The following is a 24,201-nucleotide window of genomic DNA, read 5'->3' on the forward strand; positions in this document are numbered from 1 at the left end:
CAAAAATCAATGGTGGAATTGTGATTTTTACTACTTCATCGCACTTGGAATTTTTTTCCTTTACATTATATGATAAACCAAATGGTGTCAAACAAAACTGCAAATCATCCCCGCCTGCCAAAAACAAGCCCTCATATGGCTACAATGATGGAAAAGTAAAAAAAAATACGGCTCTTGGAAGGAGGGGAGAAAAAATTTAAACGGAAAACGTCCTAATGAGTTAATAAAGATAAGGCAGAAAGAACAAAATACACGTGCAAAGTCAGGGCCGTGAGAGCACAAGAGCCGGCCCAGGCTCGCGCACGTGTCGTACACACGGTGGCCGGACGGTGGCGCTGTGGGTTAGTGACTTAGCTTGTGGTGAGCGGTCGCTCCCTCCCGGCTCCGCGCTCTCTGGTGAGGCAGAGTGTGCGCAGTGCAGTGTGCGCTCACACAGTGGGCGAGTGTCTGGTCTCCGCCGCCGCCACCTGTCCTGTGTCATCCCTCCTCCCAGTGATAAGCCGCGGTGATGGCGGACAGCGCCAGCGAGAGTGACACGGACGGAGCGGGAAACAGTTCGGCCGCTATGCAGACGTCCTCCTCAGCCTCTACCTCCGGGAAATCGACCGGCATCGTCATCTCTCCATTTCGCCTTGAGGAGCTGACTAACCGCCTGGCCTCCCTGCAGCAGGAGAACAAAGTGCTGAAAATCGAGCTGGAGACCTACAAGCTGAAGTGCAAGGCCCTGCAGGAGGAGAACCGGGACCTGCGGAAAGCCAGCGTCACCATAGTGAGTAGCGGAGCCCAGGGCGGCACCTGCCAGCACTGCACCCCGCCAGCCGGGGAACTACACCTCCCAGCGTGCACTCCTCCCCAAAGCCGAGGAACTACACCTCCCAGAGCATTCCCCCCCCCCCCCAACAGCTGGGGCACTACACCTCCCAGTATCCAATCCCCCCTTTAACACAGCTGGGGTACTACATTTCCCAGTGTGCAACCCCCTCTCCTCAGCTGGGGAGCTATGTGTCCTGGCGTGAATCCTCCCACCACAGCAGGGGAACTACGGCTCTGATTGTGCCCCTTGCCCCCTACAGAATCTTGGATGAAATGCTGGTACATGTAGTGCCACCACTGATTGGTGCGGCACATAGTGTTCTCTGACCCACTGCTCTAGCCTGTAGAGTACAGCCGTTAGTCATATAACTGTGCACATTCCGTCACTGACATGCCAGTCTAATCTATGGACGCAGCTACACTCCATGCCATCTCTATGCCAGTCGTAGCGTGAGAGCATCTGCAGCGCTGTATACTACTGATAATCAGCTCCGTACCCCCATGTGTGGGGGAGAGGGATGCAGCCCTGATATAGTAATGTTCAGTGGGGCCTAAGTAGTAACCCCATGTCTATAGAATAAGGACATATGGATTTCATATTGGGGACCCCCGTCCACTCTTGTGTAGAGCTCTTTCTCTGGTGGTCCTGGCCCGCCTTTACATGGATGACTTATAGAAATCAGGGGCTTTAAAAGGTACATACTTATGATATTGCTAAATTATAGGTTCAGTCTAAGATTGGTGGGGGTCCGATACCCGCTTCTCCCACTGTTCAAATGATTTCTGCTGCTGGATGTAAACAGTGTACAGAGCTGGAACAGCACAGCTGTGTGGTTGCCACTGCTCAGTATGGCCCCTTATCTCTGGTTAATTTGAATCGGAGACATTATGCAGTCCCCGGGTGCGGCCCCCGCGGTGTACACAGCTGTGCTGTTGCAGCTTTGGACATGGTTTGCAATGGGCCAGCACAGGAGCAAGTAAATTGATGATCTATGCTGTGGATAAGTCATTGTTGTTTGTCCCAGACAACCCCTTTTTAGTTGTCAATTTTAGCTAAAAATTGTGAGAACTTGCTGATCTGATGGGTATGGGGGGCTCCATACTGTATGGCAAATGTTAGGAATAGGAAGGAATGCGCATAGTTTGGAGTCCTTTGTGCCTGTAGGACCTGAGCTTGTGCCAGAGGATTTTCCCCCTTTTAGCGGAGGATACGTGTTTATGATGGAATCATGTAAAACGTGTTATCCAACCTAAAAAAAAAATAAAAAAATTATGTAACACACAAACTACATGTCAGCACATAACCAGTGATTGACGTTGCTGCTCTGCGTCGTGATGCTATGTGACCATTGCGGGCTCTGATGGGCTTCTGAACTTGTGTGCTGGCCGCTTTTAACCAAAGAAAGAGACGAGCTGTAAGGACTTAATCTTATGTGGCGTAACGCAACTTTTTTTTTTCTCCAAACTTGCATAACCCTCTAAGGCTATGTCCCCGATAGGTAGTCTGGCCAGTGAAAAAGGAAAATTGATAAGCTGCCATTGCAAAATGGATTTGTTATGCACTAACAGGAGGACATCACCATGGAAAATCAGGCTTTGACTACAATTTTTTTTTATTTTTTTTTTAAAGCCGCATTAATTCCATGGCACTGTATGTGTGATAAATTACAATTATTTAATTGTACATAATCTCACTGGACAGTGCCCCTGCTACTTCAGTTTTTTTGTGCTGAAATTGTTCCAATTCTGGAAGAATGAATGTACATTTTGATAAAAATATTAGGAATAATTTCTGGTCTAAAATCGAATACAGCTGTTATAAGTCAGACACAAGCTTTGTGCCAGGTCTGTACTCTTACATATACTATAGATCGGGCAAAAGCTTTGCACCAGGTCTGTACTCTTGCATGCGTTATACTATAGATTGGGCACAAGCTTTGCGCCAGGTCTGTACTCTTGCATACAATATAGTATAGATCGGGCACAAGCTTTGCGCCAGGTCTGTACCTTTGCATGCAATATACAATGCCTACAAGTAGTATTCAACCCCCTGCAGATTTAGCAGGTTTAATAAGATGCAAATAAGTTAGAGCCTTCAAACAAGAGCAGGATTTATTAACAGATGCATAAATCTTACAAACCAAAAAGTTTTGTTGCTCAGTTAAATTTTTATAAATTTTAAACATAAAAGTGTGGGTCAATTATTATTCAACCCCTAGGTTTAATATTTTGTGGAATAACCTTTCGTCTTTTATAAGACCTGATCAGGCCGGCACAGGTCTCTGGAGTTATCTTGGCCCACTCCTCCATGCAGATCTTCTCCAAGTTATCTAGGTTCTTTGGGTGTCTCATGTGGACTTTAATCTTGAGCTCCTTCCACAAGTTTTCAATTGGGTTAAGGTCAGGAGACTGACTAGGCCACTGCCACACCTTGATTTTTTGCCTCTTGAACCAGGCCTTGGTTTTCTTGGCTGTGTGCTTTGGGTCGTTGTCTTGTTGGAAGATGAAATGACGACCCATCTTAAGATCCTTGATGGAGGAGCGGAGGTTCTTGGCCAAAATCTCCAGGTAGGCCGTGCTATCCATCTTCCCATGGATGCGGACCAGATGGCCAGGCCCCTTGGCTGAGAAACAGCCCCACAGCATGATGCTGCCACCACCATGCTTGACTGTAGGGATGGTATTGTTGGGGTCGTATGCAGTGCCATCCAGTCTCCAAACGTCACGTGTGTGGTTGGCACCAAAGATCTCGATCTTGGTCTCATCAGACCAGAGAACCTTGAACCAGTCAGTCTGAGTCCTCCAAGTGATCATGAGCAAACTGTAGACGAGCCTTGACATGACGCTTTGAAAGTAAAGGTACCTTACGGGCTCGTCTGGAACGGAGACCATTGCGGTGGAGTACGTTACTTATGGTATTGACTGAAACCAATGTCCCCACTGCCATGAGATCTTCCCGGAGCTCCTTCCTTGTTGTCCTTGGGTTAGCCTTGACTCTTCGGACAAGCCTGGCCTCTGCACGGGAGGAAACTTTCAAAGGCTGTCCAGGCCATGGAAGGCTAACAGTAGTTCCATAAGCCTTCCACTTCCGGATGATGCTCCCAACAGTGGAGACAGGTAGGCCCAACTCCTTGGAAAGGGTTTTGTACCCCTTGCCAGCCTTGTGACCCTCCACGATCTTGTCGCTGATGGCCTTGGAATGCTCCTTTGTCTTTCCCATGTTGACCATGTAGTGCTGTTCACAAGTTTGGGGAGGGTCTTAAATAGTCAGAAAAGGCTGGAAAAAGAGATAATTAATCCAAACATGTGAAGCTCATTGTTGTTTGTGCCTGAACTACTTCTTAATACTTTAGGGGAACCAAACAGAATTCTGGTGGGTTGAGGGGTTGAATAATAAATGACCCTCTGAAAAGACTTTTCACAATTTAAAAAAATAAATAAACAAAGAAATAACATTCTTTTTTGCTGCAGTGCATTTCACACTTCCAGGCTGATCTACAGTCCAAATGTCACAATGCCAAGTTAATTCCAAATGTGTAAACCTGCTAAATCTGCAGGGGGTTGAATACTACTTGTAGGCACTGTACAATAGATCGGGCACAAACCTTGCGCCAGGTCTGTACCTTTGCATGCAATATACAATAGATCGGGCACAAACCTTGCGCCAGGTCTGTACCTTTGCATGCAGTATACTATAGATGGGGCACAAGCTTTGCACCAGGTCTGTACTCTTGCATGCAATATAGTATAGATCGGGCACAAGCTTTGCGCCAGGTCTGTACTCTTGCATGCAATATAGTATAGATCGGGCACAAGCTTTGCGCCAGGTCTGTACTCTTGCATGCAATATAGTATAGATCGGGCACAAGCTTTGCGCCAGGTCTGTACTCTTGCATACAATATACTATAGATCAGGCACAAGCTTTGCGCCAGGTCTGTACATGTTCTTATATTATAGTTGGTATAGCTTGGGCACAAGTGTGCTGCACTTTTTTTTTTTTTTTTATCTGCACCTCTATCATACTTAATACGGTCTTTCTGGTGCTGTTTACATTCATTATGTAACGGTCCTGTTCTCCATCGGTAATTCTAGAGCAGAGAATAGTTATTACTAAGATCAGGTGTGAGCACAGCTTGCTCATGTTTAGTTATGCCATGATCTATGTTGTGTGCCCACAATTGAACATGACAGATTTTCTGCATTGAAATCTGGAAACATTGGGAACAACCTTTGTTGGTGCTGTAGTGACCCTATTGCCTTCAGCCACCCTTTCCCGAATGACAATAGCTAACACAGGCTATACATAATAGCTGCTTATCCTGAACTGCATAGTATGGGTAAGTGGTTTATTTAGGGAAGAGTGCTGTTTCCACTTCTCATGGGCGTGTATAACGTTCATTTTCTTTATATTGTGAGTGGGATTGTTAAAGTCTAGAAAACCTCTTTTAATCTTCTGACTGGAGGGATCTTGTGTGATGGGGAGTGTGGTATGGCTGTAAATATTTAATCCGCACTTTGTATGAGTGACATGTCTTCTGTGTCCCATCCTATAGCATTATTCCAATCCCTGTGCATACGTTTTCATTACGCTAAGGGTATGTGCACACGTAGGTGGGATGTTTGCGGATTTTTCCGCACCTGTTTTTGTAAATCCGCAGGTAAACTGCACTGCGGAATTATCGCTGATTTATCGCGGTTTTTGTGCGGATTCCACCTGCGGTTTTACACCTGTGGATTCCTATTATGGAGCAGGTGTAAACTGCAGCGGAATCCGCACAAAGAATTGACATGCTGCGGAATAAACAACGCAATGTTTCTGCGCGTTTTTTCTGCAGCATGTGCATTGCGGATTTTGTTTTCCATAGGTTTACATGGTACTGTAAACTCATGGAAAACTGCTGCAGATCCGCAGCGTGTGCACATACCCTAAGTGGTTAATACATGGGTCTTTCAGCAGCCAGCGGGGCTCTACATTATTGAGAACTGCATTTAATTCATGAATCATTCCTACAGATCTACTTTTAGGGGAATGACTAGTATAGCTAAACCATGCAGTGACTATGGCTGTCACTTTCTCCTTTCTTATAGACTGCCTTCACCTAAAAGGAGTGCTTTCATGACAACTGGAATATGATACTGTGAGGAGTGTATATGAGACAGCTGCCTTGTCTTCAGCAACTTGACTAATGTTCTTCCTAAATGTCCTACACAAGTTTTACAAAGCGAGTCTTCATTGGCGTAAATCCATGTAAAGGTGCACTGCAGCAGACATTTCAGGAGAACTTTATATTTTACTCAGACAAAAATAACTTCCAAAGATGTTGGCAGAAAAATATTAGGCTGATAGGCTATTGGTATCTGAGATTTCTCATTCCCCAATACTTTAGTTCTTTTTTGCATGCCAAACATGGACTGGGTTCCTGGAGGTAAGTAGTTGCCTAATGTCTATGCCTCTGTTCCCACTATTGTTCTTAGGTCTCTGTCAAGGTCCACAAGTGTTCAAGGGGAGTTGGTAAAATTGGCCATAATGTCTGTATTGAAGCCACGGGGAGTTGGTAAAATTGGCCATAATGTCTGTATTGAAGCCACTTTTTGCAGCATCTCTTCTTTGCTTGAGTTGGATGGGTTGAGTTCTAAGCAAATGGATACAAAATTCAGGTTATTTATTTATTATACTTTGCTTATATAGCTCTTTCTTATTCTGCAGCGCTTTACAGACATTATCATCACTGTCCCCATTCGGGGCTCACAATCTAAACTCCCTATCAGTATGTCTTTGGAATTTGGGAGGAAACCGGAGAACCCGGAGGAAACCGGAGAACCCGGAGGAAACCCACGCAAATACGGGGAGAACATACAAACTCCTTGCAGATGTTGTCCTTGGTGGGATTTAAACCTAGCACTGGAAGGCTGTTGTGCTAACCACTGAGCCACCGTGCTGCCCAGGTTACCGCTTTCTTGGCATTATGATGTTTTTTTACCAATTCTAGCTCCTAAACATTGCAAACTTAGAGCTCATTTAGACCGACTGAGGAAAGAATGTTTTTGGGGTGCAGTCAGTATAAATCTGCCCGAGATTAGAAGACGGTATGCGGACTGACCGACTGCTCTCCTGACCCGAGTGACAGCTGCATAGAAATATATCAAGCTGCCATGCTTGGGTCATTAGAGCCACCAGCCAGTCCGTGCACTGCGTTCTGATCAGTGCCAAACCTCTGACTCCTCAATTTCCCAGACTCCGACTCCCCCTGCACTGGTCACTACTGAGCAAGTACATAAAGTGCAGCACAGGTTCATCTCCACTAAGTGTCGGTATCCTTAGATCAGCAACAGACGTTTATAGGACATTTTATTACTTTCCCAAATTCTTATGAGAACATTTAGGCTGTGTGCACACGTTCAGGATTTTTCGCTTTTTTTTTCCGCTATAAAAACGCATACTTATGCATCCCATCATTTATAATGCATTCCGCAATTTTTGTGGATATGTTGCTTTTTTTTCGGCGAAAAAACATATCGCTGTAAAAAACGCAGCATGTTCATTAATTTTGCAGATTTTTTTGCATTGGGAAAGCTCCGGGAAAAAAACGTGAAAACGCATGCGGATTTCCTGCAGGAAAAGTCCAATTTTGTTCAGGAAAATTCTGCAGAAAATCCTGACGTGTGCATATAGCCTTACAGCACATCCTACACTGTATACTGAACCCATTTTATTATATATTTTAGTAGTCAGTCCATTTTATTCCAACTCTGTCAAAATGGACACCGACACCACTACTCCAACTCCATAGCCATTGTTCTGATCTCTGGTCGATTTATACGGCCTTCTGACTATGCCCTTATGAACACTAGCAAACTTAAAAATTATCGTTTCTTCAGTATATCGATCTGTTCACTATGTACACAAAAATCGTATGGGCCCTAGACTAGACAGTCTTAACATACACCATATTTATCATAGTGAGTCATGCTGGTGTATTGTAAGTCTAAGTTTATGCCACATTTTAGTTGTCTTTGTGCCAGAATGTGCGCCATAATTCTGGTGCATTTTTGGCGCACTGTGTTGCTGATTAGACCATGCTTTTTCCTGATGAGCCACAACTCTTTAGGCTATGTGCACACATTGCGGAATCTCTGCGGATCCGCAACGTTTTTTGGGGTGCAGAAACGCTACAGATCCGCAATTGATTTACAGTACAATGTAAATCAATGAGAAAAAAAAAAAAGCTGTGCACACGTTGTGGAAAATCCGCTGCGGAAACGCTGCGGTTTAAAAGAAGTAGCATGTCACTTCTTTTTTGTGAATCTGCAGCGTTTTTGTACCCATTCCATTATAGAAATCTGCAGGGGTAAAAAACGCAGCAAATCCGCAAAAAAAAGCAGCATAAACGCGACGAGTCCGCAGCTGCTTTTTCTGCCAGGAGAGGCAGAATCCGCACCAGAAATTCTTAAGGCTATTCCGCAACGTGTCCACATAGCCTTACTGTGAGGCGCCTTGTCCTGGTTGGATCATGCCCAGAAGTCAGGCAGGTCATTATCCTTAGAGATTTCCTGTTGGCCCCTTCATTTTTGGGTAAGTTTGATAACTGTTCCATTGCTTAGCTCTTGAGTACTGTCACCTTCTTGAGTGCTTGAGTTTGCGTGACATTTAAGCACCAAAATACTTTGTCGAATGGTTTGGGCTGGTGAAAACCAGTTCCTTGTCGTGGATCTTAATGTAAAGGATGTTTTATATCCACACACCCCTTTTTCTGGATTTGGCTGTACATTTCCTGCGCATTGGACGCTGCAAGGAAAATGTATTTTAAAGGGATTGTCCATGAATTGTATGTTTTACTTTTTACAGCTCTATCCACAGCCAAGTTTACAGAGTCAGAAAAGCAATGTGTGCCGTACACTGTGAAATGTTCTCTGTTGCTGCAGTTTCCGTAGAAGTGAATGGGAACGGACCATTTATCTTATATGGGTTTGGAATATTCGCCATCCTTATAGTGCATGAATGGGACATTCTGGCTCCATCAGATACAGCTAATATAATAGATGGATAAGTGTTGTCTTTCAGCTATGTTTCTGATGGTTTTATATCAGACCTTTTCATAGGTTTATTCTTGCATTGGCTTTTTTCTTGGAGCATATTGCTCCCTGCCTTCCTGCTTGCCATGAACATGTGATCCTGATTGACAGTTCGGACCAGCGGCGAGGCTCCACTAATGACCTAAACTGGGCTCTCTGATAGTGCAGGTAGCATGGGGGACTGAAGCTGGGGTGATCCAGCAATGCAGACTGCTTCTAAGAGTAACGAAGAGCGTAGAAATGGAGCGCGCCTTCCCTAAGAGACCGGCTACTGCTGATACACTGCCAAGGTGCACAGTAACCTAGGCCAAATGCAGTAAACTTAAGAAATAAAAATCCCTCTGGTCTTAAGAACTGAGAGGGTTTTTGCTAACAAGCAAGTGGCGAGGCTTCTTGTTTTTTTTACAAGTACTGCAATTTTAACCATGTAAAACAATACAAAAACCCATTTAAATTCTTAGTTTCTTAGCAGTGACTCCAAGAGCTGAGAAATTATCATCCAGTAGTGGACTCTATCCCTGGGTTGTGTAATGTTAATTGCCTCGCTGCAGACAAGTCCTTCGTCATTGCAGGGTGGACTTTAATCTGATTTACTTGCGTTTTCCATGTCGGCAGGCTGATGTAATTAATGGTTAATCGGGTGCCATAACAATAAGTAGTAACTTTACTGGTCTCTCCGCAGAGAGCTGCTCACAGTCATGTACCCTGCACATGGAGCTCTCCTAGTTGGCACAGGTTACCTTTTGCGCAAGTTCTTATTTAAGCTGCCAGATGCTCCAGGGAAAGGCAGGACCTGTATGTCCTCCTTTTTTTTTTTTTTTTGCATCTTTCTACTTTTCTTTATAACAAGCAGATATTGCCAGCTAATATAGATAGCCGAGGTAAGGTGGGAGGTGGGTAACATTTTACTGCTGTTTTGGAATGTGACTGAAGGGCGTTTCTGAAGAAGCAGTGACAAGTATAAGTAGAGGAATGCACAAGTTCCAGTCTACATGAAAGATAGTGAGTAATCCGGAAGGCCAGCGTGAAGGCCGACGCTTGTCTCTCCTGACTTAAATAGATGGCTTTTTTTAAATAATCCACAGGAATACTTTTCTCTATTATTACCTCTTGACTCCTCCACAGACCGGACCGCACAGCCCAGCTATATATTCTTGTATTCTCTGAGAGCACCGCAGCCAGACTCCTATGGCAGAGGTGTATCTCTACATGGAGAACGAACAGATCGACTGCTGACATTCAACAGGCCAGATCCTTCTCTCCCGCTACATCATCTGTTGGGGTTAGAACCAGAAGGCCACCATACACATAAGATTAGCGGATGATCCTGCCGACATGGCCAGGTTTGGACAACTGTAATGTATATGTATGGAGCAGTTAGTGTCGCACAGTACAGCCTAGGAACTGAATAGAGGTCTGAAAGTTAAGAATAGAAGATCTGGATGTTTATTTTTATTCTATTGGACCCAAATTTCCGGAGTACTTAAGCGAGGATCTGTCATCAGATTTCACAATACAAGCTGCACACATTAGATATCTCTTGGACCTGATGAGTGTGTTTACTTTGAACTTTCATAATACAGCCTTTCTGACAGATTTTCACCTATTTTAGGCACTCCTAGACTAACAGCTTCCTCCCCCTACTTCTCAGTACAAGCTGCGGCTGTCAGTCAGTCAGTCTGGCTGGGTGGAGATGGAATACACTTGGAATCAGCTCTTACACTTTATATAGCTGGACTCAGGATTATACAGCCATTTTAACATTAATTTTCTAAGTACACCAGTCCAATCAGGTCTAATATATATTTAATATCGTCTACAGTTTGTGTTGTAAAATTTGGGAACAGATCCGCCTTAATTTAGACTGCATCAACTGCCCTTACAGGTGAATTTGTCACTGCTTTCCCAAGACTTAAAGCCCCCCATAGCATTACATGATTGTCAGCATCATCTGGCTGCACATCTTGTCACCCAAATTCGACAGTTTCATAGGCTAATATGTACAATCTCAGGGCGGTCATGTTCCGCTCCTGCCTGCAAATCTCCTGCTTCCTGTGACATCACGTCGGCGGAGCAGTTCCTTCTCTTCTGAATTGTGGTCTACATGACTAAACAGGAAACGAGAATCACCAGCAGGGGCGGTCTGTTATGTTAGTTGGCAACTACCTGCCTCATAAGTAAAATAAAAAGTCCTTAACTATTGTCAATAATTCTGTAGCAAAATACGTAAACTGATTGTTTGACACTTTGTTTCTAGTTGAATTTGGCAAGAACATCTGTTATTTCTTGATGGCTGAAGACTGACAGTAGACATCCAGCTCTGAGGCTTCTGACTCGTAAACCAAAGTGATAGTTGCAGGTTTTATTACAATTTTATTTTCCTGGAGGTTCCTAAATTGAGTTTCTATCTATGATTACCTCTTAATCAGAAATGTTTGCTCCTTCTGTGCAGTCGTGGAACAAGCAGCCTGGAGTAGTTGTACGGCGCTGCTCACAATGCCCCCTACACAGTGTAATCTGCAGACGCCTCTTCCCACGCCTTGGGGAGTAGTAATGAAACGGTGCAGAAAGTTGCAGCTCCAGCATTCGTGTCAGTATCCGGATAAGTAGTTGTTTCATTGTTTGCAAAGCTCTGTAGTTGATGTAGCACATTTTCCATTGCAGTAGTATATCGACCCCAAATGTGCAGGAGATTTCTGGGATTTAGAAATTACAATTACTTTCAATTTCCACCTGCTATATTTTAGATATGCAATAAGAAATAACACTTTAGTGGAAATTTTAAAGAGAACCTGCCGATACATTTTTACATATGTAAGTAATCTTATGTCTGTGTAGGTGCCAGTAAAAATGGTTTGTTTTTTTATTGTTGAGTGCCAGTCATGAAAAACCTAGCATAGAAGCAATATGCAAAGCAGGCTGGAAGTGCACTGGGGGTGTGTCAATGCCCTTGGAAGAAGCAAAGTACTTAGACACTCCCCCCGTGCACTTCTACAAACATGGTATCATTTTTGTTGGACATAAGCACCTAGTCAGCTGTAAACTGTTGGTATTGCATTGCCAGGACCTTGGGACAGCTGTTTTAGGGATGAGAATCCCCTTGATATAACACATATCCATACAGGATACTTTTTAGACAAGCTGTGGGATGTGTTGTGAATAAATAATCTTTCATTGCGGTGAGTATAGCATTTGTTACCTTTTTGTTTGCTTACCTGCATTAATATTGTGTATAAAGTGCACTTTTATATTGTCTCACCTTCCCAAAAGCTAAACTGACAGCTGGAGATGTTGCAGGGCAGTCTGGAAGTAAGACTGTGCACATGTTGCGTTTTTTTTCGCTATAAAAGCGCATAAAAACCCCATACATTATGCATCCCATCATTTAGAATGCGTTCCGCAATTTTTGTGCACATGATGCGTTTTTTTCCGTGAAAAAAAACGCATAGCGGTAAAAAACGCAGCATGTGCATTAATTTTGCGGATTTTTCGCGTTTTTCACGCTATTTAATGCATTGGGAAGCTCCGGGGGAAAAAAAAGTGCAAAAAAAAAAATGCATGCGGATTTCTTGCAGAAAATGTCCAGTTTTGCTCAGGAAATTTCTGCAAGAAATCCTGAACGTGTGCACAAAGCCTTACTAGAGCATTCTGGTCTTAGAGCAGGGGACAGCTCTATGGGGTCTCACAGGTTTTACCTTATTTTTTATCTGTGCCGACAGCCGTAGTCTATAGAAATAGGTATGTTCATACTAACTAGTTATGGATTCTCTGGCCCGAAAGTGAAATCTGCATGTAAAATCGGAAACTTGGGCTGAAAATCTGCACTAGAAGTCAGTTTACGCTGCAGGTGGTTACACAGTGTACACATTAGATTTTTTTTTTTTTAGTCTGACTAGTATTTACTATGTGGGAACATGCCCTTGAAGAGGACCTGGTGTGTGTGTACACAATATATATCTGTATTGTTGTTCCTTTATTAAGATGGGGGTGTCTGGGGTATCCACACCCGGTTCAGGACCCTTCAACCCCTGCCTTTGGTAAGCATTTTTTCTCCCTTGGGCCGTATTCTGACGGAGTCACTTGATATTTACCGCAGGATGAATGGGCTTGCCATTTAAATGTGATATACTACTGCATTTGCACTTTATACAATGTAAATTGTTTGCACAACTTGGGCAGATGCAATTGTTTGGTTCCTGATTTTTGTGTCTCCTTCCTGCGTACGTTTTTCTTATATACTTGATGGTGTTACTTATAATGTACTTTTTCCATATTTTGAATTACTAATAAATGACTTTTTTAACTTATCATACCTGATTGCTCCTATTTCTCCTTTTGATACATCCTTTATTAAGATGTATCCACAAGGATCACGACTCAAGGTCACCAGTCAAGAAGCTCCCAAATGTGCTGCCAGTCACTTCTAATGATTAATATTAATACACGGATATCCAAAATGGTGGTCTTCCCCCCCCCTATTTGTGGATGCCATAACCTGCAGGTTGCAGCACATCCACATTCGCTATCCTCATTTGTTGTGACGCAGTCCTAGCCGCAGTTGACTTTTGGCCGTTACAGGTTGGGGCGATGTATCTCATGATAGTATCCAGTCAGTACAGGACTGTGGGGTTGCAGGTCTTTGCCAGACAAAACTGTACTTTCCATTTGTCAGTAAGTATTCAGGAGGAATAACACAAGGCACACCACAACAGTTATAGGAGAGGATGTTCTGCAATTTTTTTTTCATGGGAGTAGATTTACGCTGCTTGATCCTTACTCAGTATGAGTTATATACTCCAATATTGCAGCAGCGTATGTTTTACTCTGAAACCCTGCAGCATTTCAGGGAAAACATACTTTGAAAAGTTGTTTGGCGTCCCTAGCTGCCTTTTTTTTTTCTCCATATATACAAATCTTGCTGTGTATGTGCCCAGTGAGAGACCTGTCAGCCATGAGGAATGGGGCAGGGACAAGTTGCTGGGTTACTTACTACTTACCTCGCACTACTCCTACAAGAAGACTAGTCCTCTGCCGGCTAGTCAAAGTATGTTTTCTCTGAAAAGCTGCAGTGTTTCAGAGTAAGGCTATGATTGTATCAGGTTTAATCCCCACGTCAGCGGCTTCTTCAGGTTTGTGTCCTGGAAAAATGGATTGTGATGTGTGTTGAAAAGCCCATTGACTGTAGTGATGCAGACGAAGTCACTGTTTGCTCTGTTGGTCAAGCTTTTCTGTCCCCTTCTTCATATTTGAGGCGGGCACCAAAATGCAGTTGATGACTTGTGTCCAGTTTAGATCTGGCCATAAATGAGGTCCGAGAGAGCACCGTGACTTCATCTGCATAATTAGGCCCCGGAAGCACATGTGCCCAAATCCAGTTTCCCAGGACTTCAAATGTAAGACCCGACAAAGCTACTGGCGTGGGACTCATACATGATATGAACATAGGCTAGGACTACACGGTGACGTGTCTGGCAACAGCAATTCTCACCGGTTGCAGTGAGACATCGGACCTTATTAGATGCAATCTGGTGTCACATGGAACATGTAGCCTATACAACACATGGCTGCAATAAGCAGCCAATGTCTGATTCCTGCTTGTCATACTTTGCGATCTGTCATGTCCTGTATCGGTGCTGCCAGCGCTGCCTCTAGAACTCCAGTGTTTCCAGCTTAGAATATCACATGTTGGACTTTTCTTAGACATCTCTTCCATATGTCAGACTTTGCCTTGTGTCTTTTAGGAAGTAATACAAAACTGTACCTGATGTATTCAGATAATTCCATAATCACAAAGCACTAAAGTAAACACGGTCTTAAGTTGTGGAGCGGATGTCACCACAATTCCAGTTGGGCCACGTCCTCCTTCGGCACTACGCAGTGCACTATAAAGCTTTACAGCAGCGTGGTGCCAGGACGGGGAGCGAGCTGTTAATCATTGAACCGTTTAACAGGTAGAGACTGTTTGGATTCCTGTGTCCAAGAAACCTGAGGATAGGGACGCTTTCAATTGCACCTGCCCTGAGGCAAGGAGATGTATTGTGGAAAGTAGACTGGTTCATCCACTGTGCTAAGGCGGCCACAGTAAAGATTTATAGGCGTGCTCACAAACATAAAATAGTCAGAGAGAGAGAAAAAGGTGCAAGTAGCATAAAATGCACTTCTGAAAATAATGTGGCAATGACCGTTGTTCATCCTTCACCTACATGGTGAAAGCAGCTTGCCCCATTGCAGTACACCTATCACAGGCCGGGCCCTGTGAAATCAGCACATGATCAGATCACAAAGGTTCTTTAGGGGATTACTGTGATCTGTGAACGCACCACTCGGGGTGAGCTGCCAACATAGATATAAGGGTATGTGCAAACTACATCTTTTATCAAGCAGATTTCGCCTCAGACCCACTTGCAAAAGTGCCACAAAAAATTAACAATACGCAATGTTAAAATGACATTTCTGGGCATGTTCAGTGTTTTGTAACATTCTTGGGGGCAGCCTCTCTTGGAAGCCGCCTTTTCTTTATAGTTGGAAGCACAGGAAAAAAGACGGCGACAGCAGAACCGCCAGCGAGGCCACTTCAGGAATAAGACCACAGGCTTTTTTCTGAAGTCTTCTAGGAAACCTTTTCGTGGGCACAAACCTTAATGAAAGGAAAAGGTGATAATATGCAGAATAGTGAAGGACCAAGAGAACAATTCAGAACCTTGTTCTCAGGATCAGCGCGGATCCCACTTTTCAAGTTACTTTGGTCACCTCCTAGTGTACAGCATGGTTTGTAGCATGTTTTTCTAGAAATTACAAGATTGAAAATGAAATATAAATACAGTGGGTATGCAAAGTATTCGGACCCCTTTACATTTTTCACATGTTTCATTGTAGCCTTTTGGTAAATTCAAAAAATTTCATTTTTTTTTTTCCTCATTAATGTATACTCTGCACCCCATCTTGAGTGGAAAACCCCCCCAGAAGTGTAGAAATGTTTGCAAATTTATTAAAAAATGCCCCCGTTAATCTTCCATACAGATCAGTGAGTCTGTCCATGCGCTGCTGTGTGCAGGGTAGTGCACTTGGTGGTTTCATAGCAGAGGTGGGATAATCGGCAGCGGTCATATGCCGGACACAAGCTGAGGCTATGGCACGGCTGAGTTATGTGGCTTCTGTACCTCCAGGATTACATTTTCCTGCTGCTACTGAGATATGGCCTTTGGTACTTGGGTAGGTCACCAGAATGTTTGGTAACAGTTGCACATCGACAAATAAACCATATTCCCGTATTTATTGATGACTGCTATCCAAAACTAATAGTTAGTGTCTTGATAAACTATGGCACTGGTTCATTAATAGATACATGCCATTGTCTTAAATAAGTGGTGTTTTTAGATAACGCTCCCCTCCCTAGATATGGGGACACTGGAGGGTTATATTGCTTTTTTTTGTTTGTTTTTGTTTTTTTATTTCTTCATTTTGCGGTACTTACATTGTAATTTTATGCATCATTATATTGTTGTTCGTGTGCCATTTATCTCCCAAAACATTTAGTGTTTTCTGCTGAAGGCTATTGAGGCTTCAGGTGGCAGCTCGATCCTGTATAATTACAAAGGATTATAATGAGGAGACGTTATTCCAGTGATAATTGGATAAACGCAGGTGTAGTCTAGAGATCTGGGTAATAAGACAGTATCCGTGTATACAGGTGACTGATTTAGTACAAGACTGCTGGGGCTTAAATGGGTGTTGGGCTGCTTATGTTGGCGTCAGTCTGCAAATTGATCTGCCCAGCTGTATCTGAAACATGTACCTTCCCTGTAGCCCCCAGTGCTGTGAGACGAGACAATAGAAGACCACTAGAGATGAGGGGAAGGAGCATTCAATGCTGAGTCCTGAGCGCGGCGAGTAAAGGGGCTGCCTCCTACACTAAATCTTCCAATCTATGAGGAAATAGGGGGGATGCAAGCTCAATTGTTCTTGTATTGTATAGGGGCATTCATATAACGCTGCATGAACCAGTCACCATGGAGCATCCATACGAGCGAGGTCTGAGACAGGAGTGGGTGATTGGGATTATAAAGGTTAGTCTGTAGTGGAGCGGAGAGCACGGTCAGGGAATGTGGATGGAGAAAATAAGAGATCTGTGGGTGAAAGTGATAACTTTATATTGAACAAGGAAAAAAGGGAAATCTCCAGCATTGACTGTTTAGGTTGAAAATAGAATAATTACGGTATATTGCAATATTAGATTCTGTCTTTGTCCTTGCCCTGTGGGGCTCTTGTATGTAACTTGAAAGTCCAGTATGATTCTCTGTTGAGAATTGTTCTTCTTAAGCCACCCCTTCTTAAAAATTCTCACAGAATCGTACCGGACCTCCAAGTTACATACAAGAGTATTATACATCCACTAAAAATAGTGTGGGCATTTACATATACATCACATCTTCTCGTGTATTTGAGATTTCTCCTGGGCTTGGGATATTAATCCATTTTCAGTGATGGATGCACATGGAAGGTAGCTTCCTTGCTCTGTCCTGAGATTGATAGAGGGATAGCTGACTAATTAACAATGGGACATTGGCCATTAGTGGGATCACTGAGAGGCTGTGTGATCTTCAGTCTGGGGAAGAAGGCAGGGGATGAGGAGTTGGTAAAATGGAATGCCCCCTGAGAGATTCTGCTTCTTCTGATTCACCTTGGACCGTCTATCCACAGGCCACACAAAGAGAAAAGACCACAACTGCAGAGGAATGAGTAAGGGTATGTGCACACGCTGCGGATTTTGCTGCGGATCCGCAGCGTTTCTGCAGCTGCGGATCCGTAGCAGTTTCCCATGAGTTTTAGAGTACAATGTAAACCTATGGGAAACAAAATCCGCAGTGCACATGCTGCGGAAAAAAACGCAAGGTAACGCAGCAGATTATTTTTCGCAGCTTGTCAATTCTTTTTGCGGATTCCGCTGCGGGTTTCCACCTGGGCCAATAGAAATCTGCAGGTGAAAACCCGCAGAGGAAACCGCAAAAGAAACCGCCATAAATCCGCAGTGAAAACCGCAGCGGTTTTTGTGGAAAATTCCGCATTGGAATCCGCAACGTGTGCACTTGGCCTAAAGGGGCCAATCGGGGTCACAATTGCACTGGAGCGTGGCATTTTTGCATTGATTTGGTTGTAGGCAAATTTAATGGAATTTTTTTTTTTATATTTGCGATCTTTCATAGTATACTGATTAAATATTACTCAGTGAGATCTGTGACCTTTACAGGTAAGTTCACACTAGGCGTTTTTGCAGCAAAACCTGATCCCTTGGCAAGAAAGCTGCAGGAAAAAAGCATGTTTTTTGTGGTGGTTTTGGCATTCTAGATTTGTCTCTTGTGCATGCTGATAAAGTTTAGTGTTGGAAAAAAAAGTCCTATTCGACCGAATCAGGTTTTGTCACAAAAAGCGCAGTAAAACATAATACCACTGAAAGAAGTGACATGCTCGAAGTCCAAATAACCATGCAAAGCAAAAATTCTGTTGACAAAAAATCCAAGCTGTGTGCATGTGATTTGTGAAATCTCATAGGTTTTGCTGGTGCTGTAAAAAAACAACTGAAAATTAGCATAAAAAACGCATTAAAAAAGCACAGAAAAAACGCCCAGTGTGAACTTAACCTAAAAGTGTAATCTGAAGAAACTATGCAGATTACAATCCAGCCCAACTTTATTGAACACCTGTATTTTCACTACATGAAATTTGCTAAGAAAGGACTCCTTGTGTTTGCTACAATTCTACCGTAAAGTCTCCATTACCTGAACTCCAAGATGTTGACGTATATGTTGGATTATTTCGCCAGCAGACGCTATATAAATTAGAAAGGTAGATGGCTGAGGACCAGCCGAGCTTTGGCTCCCTTCTCTCAAACATGAATCATTCCTCCTGGCAGAGGACGATGTTAGACGCGTCCATTAGTGCTACTCATCAGATTATACTGGAATAGATGAAGAGCAGGACTCCGTCCGTGCATAAAATGTGCTCTTAATTGAAGAATATCATCTCTGCAAGGTACCAGAACCACCGCATCCAATGTAGCCAAAACTCTGCACGTTAAAGGGGAACCTGACCGATGATTAATGCTGCAGAACCAGGGTTAACATTAAAAGGGTTGTCCTGGTTTGGCACGAAAGTCTAGTTACTGTGACTGCAGACATGTGAATCCTCACAGTGCGCCAGGTCCGGATTCTCTGGTGCTGGTGGCAATACTGGTCGGTTATGTGACCACAAGTAAGCGATGTGCATATTTCCGACTGTGTGCCCGGTCACGCTAAATTCACTTGTGTTTAGCAGGGCCATGCTTGTCTAGTCGGAATGTGGCTGAAAGTTTGCATATTGCATTCTTGTGGTCATATGATCGCTTGGCACCAGAGAATCCTGACAGCAGCAAAATGTGAGGATTCACAGCTCTGCTGTGGCATAGTGACAACTTGTGTCAAACCTGGACATTCCTTTTAACCCCTCCCGAGTCTGCACTGTATGTTTTACTCTGACCTGAAAACTGGCTGCAGACTACAGCCATGACTAGTCAAAGAGGCAGGTCCCTGGCAGCTTCTTCCTAACCCGCTCCATTGAATGCACAGATCTCTACTTTATGGGAGTGTGTATAGGGAGAGACCTGCCAGACTAGGATTCACTATGCTAGGGCTGTACAGGCTGGTCTAGTCTCCATCCATTTCTGTTGATTCCTAGCTGAGCTCCTCTGGAGATACTCTTCCCCCGGAGACTAGCTACCGTGTTTACACCTTGGTTTTGCACAATAACCTGTTCCAGATAATTAACCAGGTTACATGCATTTATTTGTTTCAGGTGAACAAAACTGTTTTGCTAAGCAAAGTGTGTGAGTTTGGGCACTGGACGCCATCACTGAATTGTAGATTTATTGCGTAGATTCACCTCTCTTGGCACATTCTCTTGTGTTCACAGAATCAAAACTTCTCTATCTGCAAAGCAATGTTACCAGTTAAGGGGGCTGGCTAGCAAAGTCAGCACACTTTTCATCACATGTCATTCAGAGATATAGCTGTTAAACTGATGCAGAGAACCAGTCCTGGTCATACGTATCGTTGGTCAGGTGCTGAAGCTGGGAGGAAGTTCTCTCCTTTACCTGAGCCGAAGTGGATGGCTATCGCTTGTGGTCTGACGGACACCTCCCTTGTGCTTTCATATATTCTGTTCAGTCAATTCCTGTTACAAACAAACCACTTTTTGTATATCTGCACAACCCTTTTAATGATTTCCTACAAGCATAATTTTTCATTGTATGTGTGATGTCAGAGCAGCTTTATGCCTTGTTGTTGTAGCTTGTTCTTTACAGCTTTCCATAAATATATGTGGTGAGCTCATGAATTGGCTATGGCAGACGCTCCACACCCTTCTGCTGTACAAGGCTTGTGTTGGATGTGTTTCCTTGAAACTCTCGCGGTCCTGTGCGGAAAGCCTGGAAAGGTGCAGTGGTCAGCGCTATGTATGGGACACTTACAGGGGGGCTGGGCAGTCAGTAATAAGCTGCAACACCCACCACCATCTTTCCATACACTTTGAATAGTTGATCTCCACAACAACGTTTAGGCCACAGTATGTTCAGCATTCCGAAAGGGTCGGGAAAGATGTTTATCCGGATGTCCCATCAATCAGCGCTTATTTTGTGGCTAGACGGCGATGCACGGCGCTCAGCAGCAACTCTCAAGACACTGTTTGACTGGCGATGGAAAATGAAACGCATATGGAAGCATTGGGCACCTTGTCGCAGGAAGTCAGAAGTCAAAATACAACATTAAAGGAAATGATTACGGTAAATGCGATGTCTCACTCAGGTATGTGGAGTCGGTGTCCTGGAGGAGTCTGAGTCGGAGGTTCGGCTTACCGACTCCACAGCCCTGCTCTCACTGCAACAACGCAATCTCAATGTTGCACAACTCATTTTACGATTTTGCATTTGGCCTTATTGTGACTTCCTTTAGTATACAAACTTTTATCGCATAACCTTTTCAAAATTTCAGTTTGTGGCTCACTTATGTAGGGTCATGTGCAGAGAGACGTCCAGACCATAAGGACGCAATTGGCAATGGTTTTAATAGGTTTATATGGTGGTGGTAATACATGTAGTCTTCAAGGCTCTTCTACTGTTTATGTCCTTTGCATAGTTTTAATTGAAATCACTCTGATCAGCAGTTAAAGTGAACATGTCAGCAGTTTTGGCCGATGTAAGATACGGCCATCACCTTTCAGGGCTGATATGCAGCATTCTATAATGCGCTATATCTGCCCCCAACCCGATCTGGAAGAACTGAAAAATAACTTTTCTTATACTCACTTGTGGGACGGTCCTGTCTATGAGGTGTTGCCTTTCTTGGTCCGGCACCTCCCATCTTATGATCGCCGCCCTTCTGCTTGCTTCTTGAGGATGACATGACCCTGCATCATCCTCACAGGCTCCCCGGCATCGCACTCCTGCGCGAGCGCACTTCTCTGTCCTGTTGAGGGTAGAGCAACGTACTGAAGTGCGCAGGTTCCGTGGCCCTTTGACCTTTCCCAGCACCTGCGCACTGCAGTACTTTGCTCTGCTCTCATCCGGACAGAGAAGTGCGGCGGCGCAGGAGCACAATGCCGAGGACTGTGTGTGTGTGTGTAATGAAGCGACGCGTCAGCCACATGAAGCAAGTAGGAGGGCGGCGATCATAGCAAGAAGGGAGGCACCGGACTAAGACCAGCGACACCACTCGGACCGGACCGCCCCGCAGGTGGAGTATAATAACGTATTTTTTTAGTTCTTCCAGGTCGGGTTGGGAGGTTTATATACAGCATTATAGAATGCTGTGTATAAGCCCTGAAAGGTGATGGCCATATCTTATATTGGCCAAAACTGCTGACAGGTTAGCTTAGTTTATTCTACTGAGCAGTGTTACCATCCATCACTAACCTGATAAAATGATAGCAAGCGTTACTGTGCATAGACTTTCTTGCCTATAAAACTGCTGGTATCCCGCTGTCCTTGAAGGCTTTTCCTACTGAATACATTTCTCGCTATCCACAAGATAGGTGATAAATAAGGATGAGTAAATGTATTCACCGGACCCTGGTCCAGCGCTGGACCATAGCCCTGCAAACCTCCTCCTACCTGCTCGGAACCACAACATCTCTTTTGATTAGTAGGTGCAAAGTCTTGCCTGCGTCACACCGTAAAAATGATTTTACGCTGAGACACTTGTGACTGCTGGAGCAGGGACTTGTGAATCGATTCATCTCTAGCAATAACTATACGAACACTCGGGTCCTATTTTTGGGTCTTTCACTGACTTGGAGAATGATTGCCCCACCACAGCTCCAGTCACTTGTATGGAAGTGAATGGAGCAGTGTTAAAATAGGCATAGTACCCCTGCATCCACACCAGGGCTGTGGAGTTGGTAAGCCAAACCTCCGACTCCTCAATTTCTCAGACTCCACAGCACTGGTCACTACTGAGCATGTACATAAAGTGCAGCACAGATTCATTTCATCTCAGACTCCACAGCACTGGTCACTACTGAGCATGTACATAAAGTGCAGCACAGATTCATTTCATCTCAGACTCCACAGCACTGGTCACTACTGAGCATGTACATAAAGTGCAGCACAGATTCATCTCACCTAAAAGCCCAGATCCTTATATCAGGAGCAGAACAGACATTTCATGACTTTCCCAAATACTACTGAAAACATTTACAGCACATCCCGCACTGTACTACTGTACCCAATGTATTATATTTTTAGGAGTAGGTCCTTTTTATACTGACTCCATCAAAATAGACACAGACTCCACAGCCCTGATCCACACTGGGCATTTTGTTTCCCCCATTCTTTGGATTAGTTTGCATCTGAGAGGTCGGACCCCCAGCAATCATCCATTTGTATGGATAGGTGATAAATGCATTAAGTGGTACAACCCCTTTAAAGAGTAAGGGTACCGTTACACAAAACGATTTACCAACGATCACGACCAGCGATACGACCTGGCCGTGATCGTTGGTAAGTCGTGTGGTCGCTGGGGAGCTGTCACACAGACAGCTCTCCAGCGACCAACGATGCCGAAGTCCCCGGGTAACCAGGGTAAACATCGGGTTACTAAGCGCAGGGCCGCGCTTAGTAACCCGATGTTTATCCTGGTTACAAGCGAACGCATCGCTGGATCGGTGTCACACACACCGATCCAGCGATGACAGTGGGAGATCCAGCGACGAAAGAAAGTTCCAAATGATCTACTACGACGTACGATTCTCAGCAGGGTCCCTGATCGCTGCTGCGTGTCAGACACAGCGATATCGTATAGATATCGCTGGAACGTCACGGATCGTGCCGTCGTAGCGACAAAAGTGCCACTGTGAGATGGTACCCTAAAGGTTGTGCACATTGTTGTAAGTGGCCTGGACTCCTGGGGGTCTGAGGGACTGCTCCATTACTCGGTGATTTCTTTCCTTATTGACATCTATATCCTCCCTGGCTTTCACGGTGACACGTATGTAATGATGTATGCCGGGACATGGATCTTTTGGGCATTTTGCATCCACACAACATATGTAACTTCAATAAGTAGTAGTTTTTCATCTTCCCGGAGCTTTGTACATTTTCTCCTGGCAGGTCTCTGCTAAGAACATGCGCCTGTCTCAATAGCTGTAATTGGAGTATATCTCTGGGAACATTGCTGTTTATAAATTTAACACTTCGCTTTCTCACATCAAAACTTTCCTGGAATCAATATTCAGTAGGTTTAGTGATGAAAGAACGTGCGAGGTACAATTCCGTGAATGTATATTGCAGTAAGCTGTTATGTGCTGATGGCGTTCCCTCATTTCTCACGTCTCTTCTTCACAGCAAGCGAGGGCTGAGCAAGAAGAAGAATTCATCAGCAACACATTGTTTAAGAAGATCCAAGCCTTGCAGAAGGAGAAGGAAACTCTTGCAGTGAACTACGAGAAAGAAGAGGAGTTTCTCACTAATGAACTGTCACGGAAGCTCATGCAGGTGATTAGATCCTCGCACATGGCGGCAGCGTTCCCGGAATCAGGTGTCCGATGGCAGACAGTATTACATTTAGAAAGCGCACTGGCTCCAGATGTTCAGCTAATGGAGTAATTGCTCATACAGATGCACATGCATGCCACACACTTTGTGATTCTGACCCAAGTAACCCTAAGGGGTTTATCTGGCGCTCAGTTCTGCGGTGAGAGGTGCTGCTTAGGATGCCTCCACGGTCCCCTGCCCAAGTGTAGACGGGTCTCATACATGACCAGTAGGTATTGTACACCTGACACTTAAT

At 44.2% G+C, this 24,201-nt stretch overlaps 1 protein-coding gene and 1 long non-coding RNA gene across 3 annotated transcripts in view; one reads left to right on the forward strand and one right to left on the reverse strand.

Annotated features, from left to right (window-relative positions):
- The first annotated feature begins 257 nt into the window (after positions 1-257).
- Positions 258-24,201, forward strand: part of CCDC6 (coiled-coil domain containing 6) — a 46,839-nt gene continuing 22,895 nt past the window's right edge. The window contains exons 1-2 of the mRNA XM_077258850.1: positions 258-769; positions 23,757-23,906. Coding sequence (XP_077114965.1) covers positions 509-769; positions 23,757-23,906 — 411 coding nt within the window. The 5' untranslated portion in view covers positions 258-508. The remainder of the gene's footprint in view (positions 770-23,756; positions 23,907-24,201) is intronic.
- The window catches only part of LOC143769854 (uncharacterized), a 76,045-nt gene continuing 57,508 nt past the window's right edge, over positions 5,665-24,201 (reverse strand). Inside the window, exons 1-3 of one of the 2 annotated variants that reach the window (XR_013214497.1) lie at positions 16,362-16,491; positions 11,306-11,583; positions 5,665-6,447 (exon numbers count right to left, since the gene is read on the reverse strand). This is a non-coding gene — a long non-coding RNA (uncharacterized LOC143769854). Of the gene's footprint in view, positions 6,448-11,305; positions 11,584-16,361; positions 16,492-24,201 lie in introns of those variants that run through there. The other variant, XR_013214496.1, reaches the window with a different exon arrangement.

The sequence above is a fragment of the Ranitomeya variabilis genome, chromosome 4 (assembly GCF_051348905.1).
Source record: "Ranitomeya variabilis isolate aRanVar5 chromosome 4, aRanVar5.hap1, whole genome shotgun sequence".
Classification (NCBI taxonomy): domain Eukaryota; kingdom Metazoa; phylum Chordata; class Amphibia; order Anura; family Dendrobatidae; genus Ranitomeya; species Ranitomeya variabilis.